At 41.2% G+C, this 19,289-nt stretch overlaps 1 protein-coding gene across 4 annotated transcripts; it reads left to right on the forward strand.

Annotated features, from left to right (window-relative positions):
- The first annotated feature begins 1,114 nt into the window (after positions 1–1,114).
- Positions 1,115–16,228, forward strand: LOC133849495 (carboxypeptidase D). Of its 4 annotated transcripts, none has more exons than XM_062285606.1 (10): positions 1,115–1,292; positions 1,448–2,155; positions 8,192–8,427; positions 8,499–8,978; positions 9,035–9,135; positions 11,323–11,440; positions 11,505–12,831; positions 13,281–13,504; positions 13,566–14,800; positions 15,704–16,228. In XM_062285606.1, exons 2-10 carry the CDS (start codon positions 1,676–1,678, stop codon positions 15,886–15,888), a joined length of 4,386 nt encoding a protein of 1,461 aa, XP_062141590.1. In that variant the 5' UTR covers positions 1,115–1,292; positions 1,448–1,675; the 3' UTR covers positions 15,889–16,228. The 4 variants fall into 4 exon arrangements, with proteins under 4 accessions (XP_062141590.1, XP_062141589.1, XP_062141592.1 ...); XM_062285608.1 differs by lacking the exons at positions 1,115–1,292; positions 1,448–2,155 and adding exons at positions 5,978–6,415; positions 6,485–6,986; XM_062285605.1 differs by having other exon boundaries at positions 1,115–2,155.
- Positions 16,229–19,289: the final 3,061 nt, after the last annotated feature.

Consider the following 19,289-nt stretch of genomic DNA (forward strand, 5'->3'; position numbering starts at 1 on the left):
GTTAAAGGAGTGAAAAGCCAAAATCTTGCTACTTAGCTTTGATTTACTTATGATAGGTCACGTATAGTATTAAATGTTCCACATGTGAGCCTAAGGAAACTCAGTACATATGTATGTACATATGTATGTCTAGACGAGGCTACTTTCCTGCACAGATGATGCACATTTGTTGTAGTCAATTGGGTACCCTCAACCAAATACTGAATTTATGTAATAATATTAGTATTAAAAGACTATTAATTGAAAATAGTAAGTTGCAGTTTCTAATTTTTCCAATTGGAAATCCAAATGTAAAAGGTCAATCGTAAATTTTGCAGCTAAAAAACAAACAACGATAATACATATGTACAAATGTATATACATATGTATGTATATATATTATGCCATTTTAAGTTTTTATACATTAGCAACTAAAGTACATATGTACATACATACATACATACATATGTATGTACATATATACAAATAAATAAGTTTGAAAACATGTTCTACCATACAAAAAAAAGTTGTGATATTCTTAATTTCGTTAGATAACAAAAAAGTAAAATAAAATAATATATTTCCTCCGAGTTATATGTACATAGTTGCAGACCTAAAATTTATGTACTCGAATCTTTCAAACAAATTTGGGGTGCGTCCATTTTATCAGCTTTTCATTCGTCATTTGTGAAGAGTAGTATTATTGATAATTAATAATGCTTTTAGTCATAATTTGCTTCGCTTTAAAGAATTGTACATCAGCGAACGGTAATATTTGAAATCATTTTAATGCCGCAAAATATATTGCTGTAATAATAAGCTATGGAAATCGATAAATAAAATAAAAATACCGATATTTTAGCTCACATACAGCCACACTTCAAAATATCGATTTCATTACCTGTCCCTTGCTCACTTGTAGCTTCTTATAGATTATAGCGACAGAAGGTAAAATTTTAAAAACAAAATTTTTCAGCCAGCATGAAAATTTATTACGAAAATAGAAGTTAGCTGCTTCAACATACGATTGTTTAGTAATGGTGTGTAACCAGGTGGCAACTCTTTGGCTTTAATAGTTTGGTATATATCGGTACTTTAAAACAAACATTAAGGAAATATTGCTGATGGTCGCACTCGTACAAATAAAACAGCTTTAACAAAGCTCTTCTTTTAAGTAATATTTTTGTTTATATGTGTTTATATTATTTAGTGTCTTAACAAATTAATTCTGCGAATACAAAGTGACAGTCAGTTGCGCCAGCTAGTGCGTAGTTAGTGCAGTGTCTCTGTGTCTGTATGTGTGCGTTTTAAAGGTAAGTTAAGAGCGGCTCTTGGTTAGTGCACGTCATCATCAAGCCCCAGTCCCAGTCGCTGTCACCTATTTTCACGAGTCGCAAGTGCAAAAGAAAGAAAGCAGTCTCAACAAGTATTAGCTAAATACAAGTGTTCAATTGCTGTCCTTGTCTAGTTTACAGTGTACCCTAATTGCATATCACAGTAAAAGAAAGTGAGCAAGCGGATTGCAATTTATCGTCTCGTTCAACAAGTGATTACCGATCGCTCTCTCTCTTTCTCGTTCGCTCGCTCGATCTTTGTCTATTGTCGGGCAACTCCGCGCGGCGCGCGCGCCAGCGCCTACGCATCATTGTTGTGGTTCTTTCGTTGTTATTATTGGCTGCTTACGTGTCGTCGCGAAATGTACGTATTCGCTTACGTAGTTGTAGTCTCTCTTACGTGTCTTGCGGCAGCCAATCCGACAACAACACCGGCTGCCATCGCGCAAGTGCAAGTAATCGAGCAAATCGAGAGCTTCTTGGATAATCCACATTACCTCAGCAATGAGGAAATCGGAGATCTATTCACACGTCTCAACAAGGACTACCCGACGCTGGCCCAACCCTATGTCGTCGGCACCACCATCGAGGGGCGTCCCATGAACGCTCTGGCGCTCAATGCGCCCACATCGGACGCCACCACGGGCGATCTGCTGCGTCCCATGGTCAAGCTGGTGGCAAATGTGCAAGGCGACGAGACCCTCGGACGCCAGATCGTCCTCTACATGGCCGAATATTTGGCCAGTAGCTATGAAATCGACAAGGAAGTGCAGCGATTGCTCAATACAACTGAAATACACTTCCTGCCCAGTGCGAATCCGGATGGCTTCGCCCTTGCCAAGGTGAGTTATCCATTCAAGTAGAAGTAGAGTTACTGTTATCGCAGATTAAGCAAACCGATCCCCTCATTTAAGTTCTCGCTCTATTAGGATTGATAAACAGTTCGACTTTATTACAAAGAGAGAAGCCAGTCCAAAACAGTCAATTGAGTTCGATTGCGCGATACCTGGTAAAAATTGAAATAATAAAATAAATAAAAAAACAAATATTTCGATTGATCAAACAAAGGTATATAAGTTAACAAAATATTATTTATCGAAACAATGATATTATGCAATAACGCTTTAATTGTTTTCCGCGATGAGAATGATTTTAAAAATGTATTCATTTTTTACAATATAAATTGGAATTATCCAGTTTTTTTTTTTATTTATATTTTTGCTTGCACTTTTTTTTTAGCTGTAGAGCTCTTATATACAATAGCTGATAAAGTCGTCAACTGACTGCAGTCACGAATAAATGAATGTATACCTGAGGGCTTCCGTTTATTCATTGGCACAAATTGGTTATACACATTAGCGATGTTGACTGCCGGGTATGCTAAGAAACAACGAGAGGTTCTTTGCGCTTATGGGTTTTTTCATTTCTCGAAATGTGAAACAATTCAATCTGTGAACAGCTGCAGACCTGAGTGAACCTGCCAAAAAGTGAATGTACTTCTACATACTTACACATACCAAATACGACGTATACGTATATACATGTGAGAGTGTTGTCTGATTCATTTCATGAGTTGTACCTTTACAGGCTATTATTCAGCCACTTGCTGTGACTTGGCTTTGTTCTCAAGAAAACCATGCTCACCTTTCACAACAGAATCGAAACTAAACTATAGCATTCCTTAGCTACAAGAAGAGAGCCTCACAAGTCCAAACTGACAGATATTTAGAGAGAGAGAGCGAGAGAGAGAAATAGAGAGTGCATATTGTGTTTTGACCCAGTTTGGGATTAACGTAGCACGATCGGTTAATTAGCAATTGTGTCTACATCTATGTATGTCGAAGGCAAGCTAAGTGCTTGTGTATATTATCGACATCGAGTGGTTATTCAAGTGATCTCTATCCCCATCGAGAGCTCTTTAAAGTCAGTCAAGCGATATTTCAAGTATGTATTTGCTTGCCAGCAAATCTTATGCAGATGTTAAAATAGAGATAACATAATGTTAAACACTTGTCGGGTGCGCAAATATGGAAGGTGTCATCATGGTCATTGCCACTCCTCAGTTTTCTGTCTTGTTGTTATACAAAAAATTTAAGTTCATATTTCTGGTCTTCATTTCTGTTTCGTTCTATACTTTGTTGTATACTAAACAAAAAAATGGGTTCTTCCCCAATCTTCATTTGTATATATTATGGTATTATATGAATGTCGAGTCCCCATCGAGTTGTGCAAGTAATCATTACACATTTTTATTTATTTTATATATTTTCTATGAATTTTTTTCCTTTCTTCGCGTGGGTTATTTTTGATGTTTTGCAAAAGATGTTTCATAGATCTTAACTTTTCAACTGCATCTTAATGCAATCGTAATCGTAATATCATGAATATCCTTTTCGTTGATGTTCCATATGTGAAAAGAAAAGAAAATCTTAAAGCTTCGGTCAAGTTTTTCCGGTTGTATATATTATAATAACTTTCTAGTGTGAGTTGATAGAATATCTTGGACAACCAGTTCACACGAAACATGCATTAAAAACTCACGAACTCGCTTATCTGCCAGTTGCCTTATCGACATTTCGAGGTTCTCTTTAATCTATTGCAGGGAATTCAAAGTGTTTGTTTGCATATTGTGTCATATTTAGCTGTAGCGATATCAAGTATACACAGCTTTATCGCCTTTTTTTATTGATAGAAAATTAATGGGCCATTAAAGCAAAGTAAGATTTCCAAATTTTATCACAGAACGGGAGTTATAACTGTGGCATGCGGCATGCGGCATGCGGCATGTGGCATGTGGCTTGCGACATGTGGCATGTTTTGGCTTGCGGCATATGGTTATTTGAGAGAGGTGAAAAAACGTGGATTAAAACTGCTTATTATGGGCATTATATGGCATTACTTATGACTTGGTGTGTATCTCTGTCACCGCTTTCAATGGCTGTCTGATTAGATTAGTTGGTCATACGAATTAGTTATACCAAATTTCTTTTGATTGTGCTGACAGTTTTATGGCTACCGGGACTATAAATAAAGACAAAATTAATGTTGGGTTGGTGTTAATCCATTCCCTCCCACCCCCCTCCCCCCTTGTCCGCCTGACGTCATCTGTTGCAATGTACTGTGTAATTACGAGTACATCTACTATATACATTAATATCTTCATTTATACACAACCATACGTATGTACGAATGAGTGTATGGATGTTTATGCCAGAGCACCACAAAACTGGTTTAGAAGCCGTCGCTATAGTATTTCAACTGTTTCCCCTATATTGACAATCTTTGCAGCGAAAGAGTATTTGAACAGTTTCTTGCGATTTGAGACACTGTATGCAACCGGTTCATTGTTGTCTTCACGATGTACATACATATGTGCTCTTTTTGCACGCCCATAAAGTGGGGCATATTTATTGTTATTTGTGTATGTTTTCAGGATTTTTTAAATTTTATAAAATCTTGAAAATCAAAAAATTGAAGTACATTAAGAAAAATTGTTGATTGTTGCTGATATTTTTTTGCAAGGCAGTTTGCTATTTCTTGGATTCCGTAATAATAGCGAATAATAATAATAGCTTTCGAATAATACTAATAACAAATAATTAAAATGCAATTAAATATTATGTAAAAAAAAATCTTTTGAGAGTACTCGACTATTAAAAAGAAACCGCATATCACACAGGGTATCTTTTAGTCGAGTGCTCTTTAGGTCACAGCTTTATGACTTCTTTTCTGCATCGACATTTTGTTAATCTTTGCTTTGGAAAAATGTGAATTGCATTGAGAAATTCGTCTTATTTAGTTGACACTGTAGCACTGTATCGAACACAACTAGATCATACATACAGACGCGCACATATGTACATACATACATATGAAAGTATGTATGTAAGTGTAAACATCAACGTACAAAATGTATGTCAAGAGTTTTGTCGATTGCATTTGCAATATGTGCATATTGAAACTATTCTTTGAATTTATTAAGACAGATCTACGAGCTTCAGTTTATAGATCTGTTCGATCTAGGGCTTCATAATCGATGGAGATAAACTTTGGCATTAACTGGCTGGTGTGAATAAACAGCTGGACTATCTTTACACACAAAGACACACACACACACAACACACAAACGTTCTCGCTCAACCGATAGCGCGAGCAATTGATAACAGTTAAATACACTCACACACATGCATACACGCATACAAGAAAGGCCGTCGTCTGGGTGTATACGAAAATAATTTCAATTGAGCCCACGCTCAATGTTATTGTTAGTGCACTGGGCGCTCTGACGTCACAAAAACTCGCAAGTTATCGATTTTTATGTAGGCTACAGTAATAACATCCTTTTGCCTGGTGACACATGTGACGTGCGTAGGCGTCGATGACGATTGAAGCATAAACACATCGCAGCGCATCGTCGACAGCGCTGCTGCTGAAGTCGACGCATGCTGACTCGCTCTTTCTTTCGCGCCGATGACTGGCGCAGGCGCCTCACTTGCATCTGGCAACGCCGCCCGCACGCCGCACACGGCTGGGCTGGAATCGAGATGTGCGAAAACTAAAAGCCACATACAAGCACACACACACTCACACATATATGTACATAGACTGCGAGTCAATACAAGAAGAAGAAAAAAACCCCGTACACAATAAATAACAAATAAAAGAGAGAAAAACCGAGAAACTATTAATTTGTGCTTAAACGCAATGTGTCGCCGCAATAACATGCGGCAATAACAAAACAAAACAAATAAATGTACATATATATAAAAAAAAAAATAACACGCACACATCGAGAGAAAACAACAACAAAACTCGTGACTGACAAAGCTTCGCGAGGCAACGCGACGCTCTCTGGCGTGTAATTTCCCTACAATTATCGCACGTCGTCGCTCTCAGCAGCAGAGCACCAACGCCAGCGACGGCGACGGCAGTGGCAGTGACGTCGACTGCGGCAGTGGGACAGCGGGCGGGCAGCACGGGCTTAAGGCCAATCAACGCAGCAAATTTTCAAACAGTACATTTTTTGAAGCTGAACTGAATCGAGTGGAGCTACTGCTACTGCTGCAATAACAACGACGACGACGACGACGACGGTGACTGAGGTACACACGGTGTTTTATTTGTAGTAGCGCTGTATCTAAAGCGGGCCGCTCGCTTAATTTGCACTCCAGTGATAACTGACAGCAGCAGCCAGCAACAACAATGATGCAGCAGTGGCTAGAAAAACTTTCGCATCGGCTGTTGCCATTGATGCTAATGACAACGTTGATGGCGACGCTGCTCGTCCAGGGCTATGTCATCAAGGAGGACGAAAGCTTTCTGCAGCTGCCACACTACAGCAGCCAGGAGCAGCTCGAGGACTTGTTTGCCCGGCTCGAGAAGGCGTATCCGGATCAGGCGCGTGTCCACAGCATTGGCCGTTCGCTGGAGGGACGCAATCTGTTAGCGCTGCAGATCTCGCAGAGCACAAGGCAGCGGGCGCTGTTGACGCCGCCAGTGAAATACATTGCCAACATGCACGGCGATGAGACAGTGGGGCGACAGCTGCTTGTCTATTTGGCTCAGTATCTGCTGGGCAACTATGAACGGAGCACCGAGGTGGCCCAGCTGGTGAACAGCACCGATATCTATTTGATGCCCACCATGAATCCTGACGGTTATGCTCTCTCCCAGGTATGTGTCTGTGTGCTATCAAATTATTGTCATCACCTGTTTGCGTGTGCCTGGGAAAAATCGATAACCGATGCATAAATACACACATACATATGTACATTCTTAGTACTGTATGAAATGTGAAGCCAACGCAGCCCAGCTTCTGCCCTGCAGAATTTGCGCTGCTTATCGTATAGGTGTGTGTGTGTGTGTATGTGAGTGTGTGACGTCGCTGTTGCGCACTTGCCTTTTGATTGCGTAGGCTTGCTCTCTTCCTCTCTGGCACGCCCCTTCGTTGTTGACATATTGCGAAGCTTGTTGCTTTCACATGAATTGCTTTAATTCCGCTCGATGTGTGTTGATTAGCGAATGAGCGTAGGGCGAATTAACGGTTAGGCTTGAGTAAACATCAGACTGTGTAAATGTGTCTGCTATCGATATGCAATCTGCTATCGATTTACCTACAATTGCATTGCACATATGTACATATATGAGCGTCTGTGTGTGTGTGTGTTAAGTTGAACGTACCTGCATCCATATTGCCAAAGCTCTCTCCCACTGCTTGCACTCTGCAAACTCTGAAGCTTTTGACAATTGTATGTAGTTAAAGTATACTGTTTTTTTTCTATCATTGTTACCGCCCCCCCGTTTTCCTGCCCCCAACCGCCTGGAGTAATTTGAATGCCGCCACTTTGCGTGATCGGCCACTGTGACTAGCCTAGTTTTATAAAATCATTCATACAAATACATACTATAGAAATGAATAATATAATGAATATTCTATGTGAGTGCAATCAATTAATTTATTATACAACCAAAGCACGAGCAATTGTCTGATTCCGTTTCGATCGATTGACAGTTTGCTCCAATTATTTAATTGACAGTTGCTGCCGTTACGAGCAGAGAGGATCAAGCGGCAGAAAGCTTATGCTGAGCTTTTGCAGAGCCTTAAGCGCGTATTGCACAATACACTCTCTCACTCCCGCTCCGACTCTCTCTCAGCCACTGGTACTGCATACATTAACGAAAATATACATATGTTGTAAGAGCTTTGCGACCTGACTATCAAGTTTGGTCATGTCTGAGCTGAATGCCAAATTGCCTACATAACATAATAAAGCCAGAGGAACTACCTATAAACATATTTAATGCACGTAAACAATTAACTAATCTCTCGGTTCTCTCTCTCTCTCTCTCTCTCTCTCTCACTCTCTCTCACTTTGCAGGAGGGCAACTGCGAATCGCTGCCAAATTATGTGGGACGCGGCAACGCCGTTGGCGTGGACTTGAATCGGGATTTCCCTGATCGTCTGGATCAGCAGCATGTCAATCATTTGCGTTCACAGTCACGTCAGCCGGAAACCGCCGCCTTGGCCGAATGGATTGTGAGCAAACCATTTGTGCTATCTGCCAATTTCCATGGCGGAGCTGTCGTCGCCAGCTATCCCTACGATAACTCTCTGTAAGTGGTACCACCCCCCTAACCCATTGGTCAGTCAATCGATGTTAATAGTATTGCTGTCTGAAACGCAGAGCGCACAACGACTGCTGCGAAGAGAGTCTCACACCGGATGATCGCGTGTTCAAGCAAATGGCACACACGTATTCGGACAATCATCCGATCATGCGACGTGGCAACAACTGCAACGACACCTTTGCCGGCGGCATAACCAACGGTGCCAATTGGTATGAGCTCTCTGGCGGCATGCAGGACTTTAACTATGCGTTCAGCAATTGCTTCGAGCTGACCATCGAGTTGTCGTGCTGCAAATTCCCAGCGGCCAGCACTTTGCCTACGGAATGGGCGCGCAACAAGCGTCCGCTGATGGAGTTGCTGAAGCAGGCGCACATTGGCATCAAGGGTCTGGTGCAGGATGCCAGCGGTTACCCCATTGCGGATGCCACCATTGTTGTCTCCGGTCTCGAGGATAAGCCCATCCGCACCTCCAAGCGTGGCGAATACTGGCGCCTGCTCACCCCAGGCATCTACAGTGTTTATGCGGCGGCCTTTGGGTAAGAGATCCATCTGTCAATTTGAATCCTCCTGTATCTCCTGTTTTCACTTGCAGCTATCAATCGAGCGCCCCCCAGGAGCTGCATGTAACCAATGACAATGCGGAGGCAATGCGCGTCGACTTCAAGCTGTCGCCCGTTGAGACCAATTATGATGGTATTAGCAGTTATTACAATCCATACTTTTTTAGACACTAGACGGACGACGGGTGTTGTGCAAGATCTTAAGACATCTCAGCGCTGTCGTCGACCCATGAACAAAAGAACAAAAGAAGTCGCCGCCGCGAACAAATGCAACCTCACACGCAGCCGTCACAAGCACCGTCATCGAACTATCGCTCAACTAACTAATCGATTATTACTAACATTGTACCCACACACACCCACACACAAGCAGACACACACACTCGTTCTATCTATTTATGATTATCTGCATCTAAACGCACGTTCGCACACACACACACACACACACACACACACACACACATATTTCCCTTGTGCATTTTGTAGCAGTTTTCAGTTTCATTTTTGCATTTGTGGAATCTCTTTTTATTTTTACGCACACAGCATATGGTTCTCTTTTTTGCTTTCGCTCTCTATTTCTCTCGCTCTCTTAACGCACACACACAGCTAATGAACATTCACACAGACACAGACACAGCCACCGCTACAGTTACAGTTAGAATTGCAGTTACAGTTACAACACCAAATATCAATTTGAAAATTTGAGATTTAAACATATGGTATATGTATATGCTATATATTACCTATTTAGACAATTTGATTTGTACATACAAGAGTATTTGAAAGCAGTGCGTTACTCGTAGAAAACCCCACCCACAAGAGCCATACAATGGCCTTTAAATCCCCCTCTCAATTATACAAGAACATATACATACATATATATATATATATATATACTTTACAAATTACTATATACATTTAGTGGCTTACTCTAAAACCAAAAAAACTGAAACGAAAATCATGTGTAAAAATTATTTTAACGCAACATATATATATGCGAACAAAATGAACAAAAAACAAAGCAGCCTAATATGCATGTCTTCAATATCCATATATAAATATATAGATCCCGATATATAAATATATGCAAACATACAAATCGATTAAAAGATTGTTAAATATTTTAGAAATGTCAGCGTGAGTCTGAACAAATTGTTAACACAACATTATGCATACGTATTGAATGATTGACAAGCATATGGAGTTGAACGAATAATTCCAATAATAACGATAATGGCATATTTAGAGGAAAAGAAAAACAGAACCAGAAAACAAGAACAGGCCAAATAAAATTTTGTTTTTTGCGTAGTGCGTTTTATTTTCATTGAAGCAAAACCAAACTCAAACTGTCAACCCCTAATCCGTAAACCGATCCTGAATCTGAACCCGAACCCGAACCCGGACTGAATCCATTTGCCATCCATCTGTTAAGTTGTTCCATTAAAAAGCTTATTGGAAAACATAATAACTACGATAACAATTACAAACAATATACATTAACGATTGGATAACAATTTCGACTATATTTGGCATATTTATGTATACTCTTTATTATTACTTTTATTGTAAAACTATTATAATATTTAGCCTAGACATTTGTTAAGTCCAGTTGACAAATTGTTCGCGCTGCAACTAAACTGGTGCAAACTAGTTAGTTAAGTTGTTAAGTTACAGTATTACGAAATGCAATAATTTCTCAGGGTTTAAATCAACAAACATATGTATGTATGTAACATAATGGCTTAGACAGACATGCGTCGTTGTTAATTTTTCGATACGAAATACGAAATACGACTGTTTTTGCTCTCTATCTCGTTTTTAAAATTGCTATTTCTCTATCTTTATCTTTATCTCTCTCGACATCGACATCGATCTCGTCTTGCTCCTTTTGCAACTAATTTAATCGAAATAAATGTGTAATGAAATGAAACCACAAATTGATTGATTGCTTACAAACAACAAATCACCACGTCGCGCTATCAACTTCCATAATTCAACAAAATCGCTTTTGCTTTTTCGCATGTCACATACACATATTTTATTTACATAGTATATCGTTAAATTATCGCTCTTATTTAAAGTGCATCTTGCGATTCGGCACCTGACTTTGGTTCATGTCTTGGCTTTAGTTATCTATTTTTCGGATTTGGTTTTGGTTTCGGTTTCGGTTCTTGCATTGCATTTGCTCTCTCGCTCTCACACTCAGCCACTCATTGCGTGCGTCAAGTTCGATGGCGATGCACATCTTTTTCTTTTTTGTTGTCTGTTCTGTTCTGTTCTTCGTTCGTTCATCAATTTCTTAACTCTTTCTTCAATGCAGGCAACTTTCGCAAACAGAAAGTGGAACGGGCCGAGCCACCGGAGCAGCTTAAGCAGAAATTCGATGGCTTCCTCACGCCCACGCCCTTCGAGCATCACAACTATGTGGCCATGGAGAGGTGAGTCGAAGCGTTCGTCTGTCTCACCTTGAGCAGTTGCTGTAACATGTCCACTTGGTTGCAGCTTCTTGAGGAACTTGACCGCCAGTTACCCCTCGCTGACCCGCCTCTATAGCATTGGCAAGAGCGTGCAGGATCGCGATCTCTGGGTGATGGAGATATCCACCACCCCGGGCACACATGTGCCTGGCGTGCCAGAGTTCAAGTACGTGGCCAATATGCACGGCAACGAGGTGGTCGGCAAGGAGATGCTCCTGTTGCTGACCAAGTATCTGCTGGAGCGCTACGAGAACGATGAGCGTGTGACGCGTCTGGTGAATGGCACACGGATCCACTTCTTGTACAGCATGAATCCCGATGGCTATGAGATATCGCGGGAAGGCGATCGCACCAGCGCCTTGGGTCGCGCCAACGCCCACAACGTGGACTTGAATCGCAATTTCCCGGATCAATATGGCACCGATAAGTTCAATAAGGTCACCGAACCCGAGGTGGCTGCCGTGATGAACTGGACGCTCTCGCTGCCGTTTGTGCTGTCGGCCAATCTGCATGGCGGCTCCTTGGTGGCCAACTATCCGTTCGATGACAACGAGAATGACTTCAATGATCCGTACTCGCGTCTGCGCGACTCCAGCATCAGTGGCCGCAAGCTGAATCCCACCGAGGACAACGAACTGTTCCGCCATCTCGCTCTGGTATATTCCCGTGCCCATCCCACCATGCATCTGGGCCAGCCGTGTGCGCTCTTCAAGAACGAGCTCTTCACCGATGGCATCACAAATGGCGCTCAGTGGTACAGTGTCACCGGTGGCATGCAGGATTGGAATTATGTGCGCGCCGGTTGCATGGAGCTGACTATCGAGATGGGCTGCGACAAGTTTCCCGAGGCCAAGGATCTGCCCCAGTACTGGCAGGACAATCGTGAGCCGCTGCTGCAGCTCATCGAGCAAGTGCACCATGGTGTCCACGGCTTTGTCCGCAGCTCCATTGGCACACCAATAGCTGGCGCTGCCGTCGGGATAAATGGCGGCAATCAGTCGACGTACAGCGGCACCTTCGGCGACTACTGGAAACTGACGCTGCCGGGACGCCACAATGTCACCGTTCTGGCCGATGGCTTCGCCCCGCTGCGAGTGGAGGTCGAAGTGCCCGACGCGGAGCCCTTCGGCATGCGACTGGATGTGACGGTGATGCGCGACGATCCGCAGCACTGGGCGTCGGCCAACGACTTTCGCATCATCGAGAATGTGGTGAACACCCGATACCACACGAATGCTGAGGTGCGCAACCGTCTGGCCGAGCTTGAGAATCAGAATCCGCAGATTGCCAGCTTCGGGTATGCGGACAACGAGTTCAGTCGCCACTTCAACTACATCAAGCTGACCTCGAATGTGAGTAGCGACGCAACTATATCTGAACCCGTATAGGGTATGGTAACAAATAGAAGGAGGCACCTCCGACCTCATAAAGCCGAGACGATAAAGCCAAATCCGTCTGTCTGTACGACCGCCTGCCCGCCTGTCCGTCCGTCCATATGAACATCTAGATCTCAGGGAATATAAGAGATTGAGCTATTATTTTCGGCAGCAGTTGTTATTGTTGCACGCATATCAAGTTTATAGATTACGTCCACTCCCGCAATTCGAAAAGTCCGTTTCAGTTGATTTGGCTGGCAATCTGGCATAACTTGTGAATGTAATTTAATATCGATATACCATTTATTGACTTCGGTATATTAAGAGTACTATTTGCAGTATATCTTAAGAATTAACCCCACCGACTGCAGTTTCCCTACTTGCTATGTATATATGCTCAATTCATGTGTGCTCTCCCCTTGCAGATTGGCGAGCCGGAGGAACACAAGTACAAGCTTCTGGTGATGAGTTCGCTGTACGATACAACAGCGCCGCTGGGCAGAGAGATTATGCTGAACCTGGTGCGCCACCTGATCGAGGGACACAAGCTACAGGACGCGACTGTGGTGCAGCTTCTGGAGCGCAGCGTCATCTATTTCCTGCCGCAAACGGAGAAATTCATGTCGATCTTCAGCATGTACAACGCCAAGTAAGTATTGTTTTGTCATGTCCATATCGATGGCAGCCCTAACTGATGTCGCTCTTTGCAGCAATTCTGTGTGCGACCCCGTGGTGTCCGATGAGCTGGCCGAGCGCATTCTGAGCCCCGAGACGGAAGCATCGCGGGATCTGTTGCTGCAGTTTTTGCGCAACGAGCACTTCGATCTAATGCTGACATTCAGTGCCGGCAGCTCGGAGCTCAGCTATCCCAAGGGCGACTCCATACTGGAGAAGTTCGCGCACAGCATACAGCGCACCGAGTTCAATTACTCGCCGCTGCAGTGCAGCAGCTCGGCCACCAGGCAACTCCATCGCGAGACCACCGATCGCCTTACCAATCTGATGTACAAACTCTACAAGATTCCCATGTATACGTTGGGTTTGTCCTGCTGTCGCATGCCGGCGCACAGTCAAATCGCCTCCGTTTGGCGCACCAACATCGAGAAGATCAAGAACTTTTTGGGCCTAGTCCAGACGGGCATCAGTGGCCTGGTGCAGAACGACAAGGGACAGCCGCTGCGCGAGGCCTTTGTCCGACTGTTGGAGCACGAGGGCATCTACAACGTGTCGCGCAACGAGGCGCGCTTCCAGCTGATGCTCCCCAAGGGCCTCTACGGCCTGGAGGTGAGTGCGCCTAACCACGAGTCGCAGATCATCAAGACAACGGTGCAGTCTGGCCAGCTCATCGGCTTGGGTGCCATCAAGCTGCACGCCTTCAGCCTGATCCGTGGCGAGGTCACCGAACTGAATGGCGCTAACGGCAGCGGCAGCAGCAGCAGCAGCAGCGGTACGACCAGCATCACTGGCATTGTGCTCGACGACGGCAATCATCCCATACGTAATGCCAAGATCTCGGTCATCCATCCGGCGGGTCTGACGCGTCTGCGCAACTTTACCAACAGCATGGGTGAATATTATCTGCGCTCGGTGCCCGTCGGCGCGGTGACGCTCAAGGTGGAGGCACCGCGACACTTTGAGGCCACCCGGGACATTCGTTTGCCTCAGGCTGGACAGCCTACCGAGAACGTTGTCTTCCACCTCAAGTTCAATGCCCGCGTCTTTGGCCTACCCCGTTTCGTGTTCATCCTTGTCGCCAGCGTACTCATCATTGTGGGCGTCGTCATCTGTGTGCTGTGCGCACAGTTCTGGTTCTATCGTCGCCATCGCGGCAAGATGCCCTACTACGACTTTTCCCTCTTACCGCAGAAGGGCAAGGAGCAGTTCGAGCTGGACGAGGATGCTGGGGACGATGGCGAAACGGAGCTCTTTCGCTCCCCCATTAAGCGTAAGCGAATTTCCATTTATTTACCCGCTACCCGTAGAAGGGAATTTGTATTAGGACCCCATAAAGTATACATATTGAAGTGCGTCTGTCCATATGAACACGTTTATCTTAGGGACACATATCAAATTAGTTTAAAACTGTGCCACGCTCACTTATACCTTCGCAAATCGCTTTTTGGTACGTACATTCAAAACAACAGTCTTTGTTTATTTGTTTAATTTATTCAGGTTGTTTAAATAAGCCTACTGCTACCGGTGCGACATCCTAACCTAATTATACATTAACAATTTCACATATGGCCCATTATAACATAACATAGTATGAGATCACGACTAAATTTACTATACATTAAGAGTAACTTAAGTAAATGTACATCACAGACAGGTGAGGAAATAAACTTAGTAAGCAGATCCTGCAGGTTCAGTCTTTTTAGACTCCTTTTGCCAAGAGACGTTGAGCAAGCGCATTTGGGTGTAAGGCCAGTCTATTAAAATAACACTTGGTCCCTAGATCTCTTTCGATATCCATTACTCTCATATTTAAAAGGGTTTTCGCGGCGACCTCATACAACTGCCAAGTGAATGGTTCCTGATGAGGATAGCAGTGTGGTCGACGTATGTTTCAATAAGAACTTCCTAGGAGTCAACACTTTGGGATGCCACAGTCTTATAATTCCTGAATTCCTGAAACTTAGTTACGGTAGTATGCATATTGTAGAAGTTATTTAAGAAACAATGTTTCTGTATTCTATGGTATATATATTAAATGGAGTAGTATATCGATATACCTTTAATAGATTTTAGTATTTGCCATTATATTATTTTGGTATATTTTATGAATAATTCCGCTTGAAAATGCTTTCTTATCTTTATGTTTATTTACCTTTTCTTTCTCTCTGGGTAGGTGGCATGACCATTCAGCCGTACTTCGACGAGGAGCAGCTGGAGCACATTTTGCATACGGATGATGAGGATGACGAGGACGAGGTGGTGATGGATATGGCGCCAGAGCTGGAGCTGGATGTGGCCGATGAAAGCGGCGATGAGATTGTCATGTTGCACAATCACAAGAATCGCCGCAAGCATTGAGAAGCCCAACAACATTCAAGGACAACAACAACAAAAAAACAGAGTTATAACAACAACACAACATAACTGTGATTCCAAACGTTTTCAGCAAAACCAATCGCTCTTTATATCATATTTATCCACATTTTAATTTTTTTTTCTAGTTAATATATAATAATATATGTATGTTTTTTTTTTTTGGTTGCTATGTACATACACGTCGACATACATACATATGGGATCTTCAGCTTTATATCGAATCTCCGATCAGATATTGTATGTATGTATGTGCTGTCCAACACCGTAACTGTAACTACTTTTAAGACTGAGCCTTTTAAACTAAAAAAAAAGAAAAGAAAAACACGAAATCAAAAAGTAAGAAAAAAAAGAGCTATATACACTATATATAGTAGAGGAGAATCACTTAAGAGAAGCAATCTGTAACCTTAAAACACATTCCAGGTCAATTTGATGCACGCCATCGCATCATTATCGATATCTATCTAGTTTAATTAAGCGATCCTTCACAGTTTTCCATATTTATTTCAATGCAATATTAATATTACCATATATCCATGATTCTATTGATATAATATGTATAGCTGTAAAATGACACTCTTTTTAAATAATATTCACAACTTGACAAGCATTTTAAATGAAATGCATAAAATATACATATATACATACATTCCAAATTAAATTTGCAACAACGAACGCAACTTCATCATTGAACACGATGAATTTGATTCATAGCTTAAATGGGGGAATCTCTTTTGATCTGTTTCATTTCATTTAAATGTGTAGAATAATCCAAAATTTATTCATGAAACAATTTGCATTACATTGAGCTCTGATTCCATAATCTTGATACATTTTTGTCGCAATTTTGATCACTTCAAAGAGATTCGCAACCAAAACTTTTGCAATGATTAGTGCTTAGCTTTATAATGATTTTCTAATGCAATATTTATATGAAATGCTTGATATTATCTAGAGAGAATGCACCCTTATGATTATTGACGGATAAAGCGACTTTTATATAGTTGTAATACTGCACGATTTTAGAAGTATACATTTTAACTTTTATGAGGCACACTTTAACTAATTATACAATATTCCAAATGGTGCACATAACACACGAATATACAAACGTATATTCTAAATCAAATACAAGTACCTTAATCAACAAATAAAATAATATATACATTAAAACACATTCTCTTCTTTTTTTGGATGGGGTGATGGGGTTATCACGAAAATATTCCCTGGAGGTCTTCCATCCCCCCAATGAAATTTATAAATAAATTGGCTGTCTAAAGCCCCAAAGTATTCTATCGCTACTATTCAGAACAAATTTGTAAACATTCTATATTTATTATATTAAAGTCTGCACCACAAAAAAAAACAAGTAAGAAAGCTACAGTCGAGTGTACTCGACTGTGAGATACCCGCTACCCATTTTGAATAAAAGAAATACATTTTGCGATATTTTTCTCAAAATATACAGAATATACCGCAAAAATACTAAAAATATACCAAATGGTATATGTGGTATATCGATATAGTACCGCATTCAAAATATACCATAGACGGCACAATATACCAGATTGTCAGCCAAAGCAACTAAGATCCCTAGTAAGTAGGCGTTTTTGCCATACAAAAGTATTTCTTTAATAACTTCGACAATTTTTATCTGATCGTAACCAAATTTTCAGACGCACAGACGGACAGACGGACATGGCTAGATCGTCTCGGCTGTTGACGCTGATCAAGAATATATATACTTTATAGGGTCGGAGATGCCTCCTTCTACCTGTTACATACATTTCCTGCCGGCACAAAGTTATAATACCCTTCTACCCTATGGGTAGCGGGTATAAAAAAATTGGGAATTCTGTATGTGATGATTTATGGGAATGTCGGTAATGGAATACGGAAAAGAAGAAGATAAAATTTAATAAAAGGATATAATTGAGCCTTTTTATAGTATGGTATATTTTGATTTATACGGTACATTTGGTATAATATGGTATTTTTTGTACACTATGGTATGTTTGGTATTATATAAAATATTTTGTAATCCAGGTAGGTAATGAAAGGTTGGTTGAGTAAAAAAGAAACGTAGTAAGCGACCATTGGAATTCGATGTATTCAAAGTTTTCCACCATGCTCTGCTTCTTATACAGTCGCTATATGTGGAAATAATTAAATTGAGGGGAATGGGAGACAATTGGCCAGAAGCGATTTACCTTATAATGCTTTAAAATTAATTTGTTTTGATTTCCAAGTAACAGTAATTGTACGACTTTGGTCTGTTTTACTTTTATTTAAATATCTTTGATCTTCACGGTTCAGAAATAAGTTTTACACTGTTATAATATTTAACAACGGCGAAGTAAAATATTTAGCAAATTGCTTTGATAGTTAAAAAATGAAACACGTAAGAAAGCTACAGTCGAGTGTGCTCGACTGTGAGATACCCGTAAAAGCAAAGTATTGCGATATTATTCTCAAAATATACCGATAATACTACAAAATACTAAAAATAGCATATGGTATATTGGTATATCGATATAGTACCGTATTCAAATTATATCATAGACGGCAAAATATACCAGATTGTCAGCCAAAGCAACTAAGATCCCAAGTAAGACAATTTGTATCTGATTGCAACCGGAACAACAGGAATCACAACTGCTATAGTTATTATTGTATACACCAAAATGCATGACTCTAGCTTTAAAATTACGCATGTTATTCGATTTTTGTTGATTTTCGGGGGCGGAAGTGGGCAAATGTTGGAGGTGTAACAAATGCTGTCTCTTATAGTCTCTGAAATCCAGTGTTTCATACGGACAGACGGACAGACAGGCATTGCAAGATTGCCTCGGCTGTTTACGCTGATCAAGTATATATATACTTTATAGGGTCGGAGATGCCTCTTTCTACCTGTTACATATGTACATTTCCTGCCGGCACAAAGTTATAATACCCTTCTACCCTATGGGTAGCGGGTATAACAATATTGTTAAATTAGCAAATTAGGAAATTAATATAAATGTTATTCTTCTGGGAAATATGTCAACAAAATAACAAATTGAGGTGTAGAACTTCTAACACACTTTCCAGGTTGATAAAAATGTTTTGCCATAATTTTTTTAGATTGCCTAATATAATTTAATTTAAATACTTTTCGCTAGTCAATTATTGAAAAGTGAAAGAATAACTCACTACAAGACTGCACGCGAGCAAAACGTTCTAATAAAAAATTAGAACAGCATCTGGATAAATACAAATACATAATTTGTTTTTAATGACAAAAGAAGTGAAGACAGGAAAATGGAAAAATTGTAGAGGGGATTCTAGATTCTAGATTATATTGTTGTTGCTTTAGATTGGCGACTGTGCGCTTACGCTACAAA

This window comes from Drosophila sulfurigaster, chromosome X, assembly GCF_023558435.1.
Source record: "Drosophila sulfurigaster albostrigata strain 15112-1811.04 chromosome X, ASM2355843v2, whole genome shotgun sequence".
Classification (NCBI taxonomy): Eukaryota; Metazoa; Arthropoda; class Insecta; order Diptera; family Drosophilidae; genus Drosophila; species Drosophila sulfurigaster.

Bases quoted from the DNA above. Each gene is read 5' to 3' on its own strand.
- LOC133849495 (XM_062285605.1), top strand. From the start codon at position 1,676: ATGTACGTATTCGCTTACGTAGTTGTAGTCTCTCTTACGTGTCTTGCG. The intron at 2,156-8,191 runs GTGAGTTATCCA...CTCACTTTGCAG, and splicing joins ATGGCTTCGCCCTTGCCAAG to GAGGGCAACTGCGAATCGCT. The intron at 14,801-15,703 runs GTAAGCGAATTT...CTCTCTGGGTAG, and splicing joins CTTTCGCTCCCCCATTAAGC to GTGGCATGACCATTCAGCCG.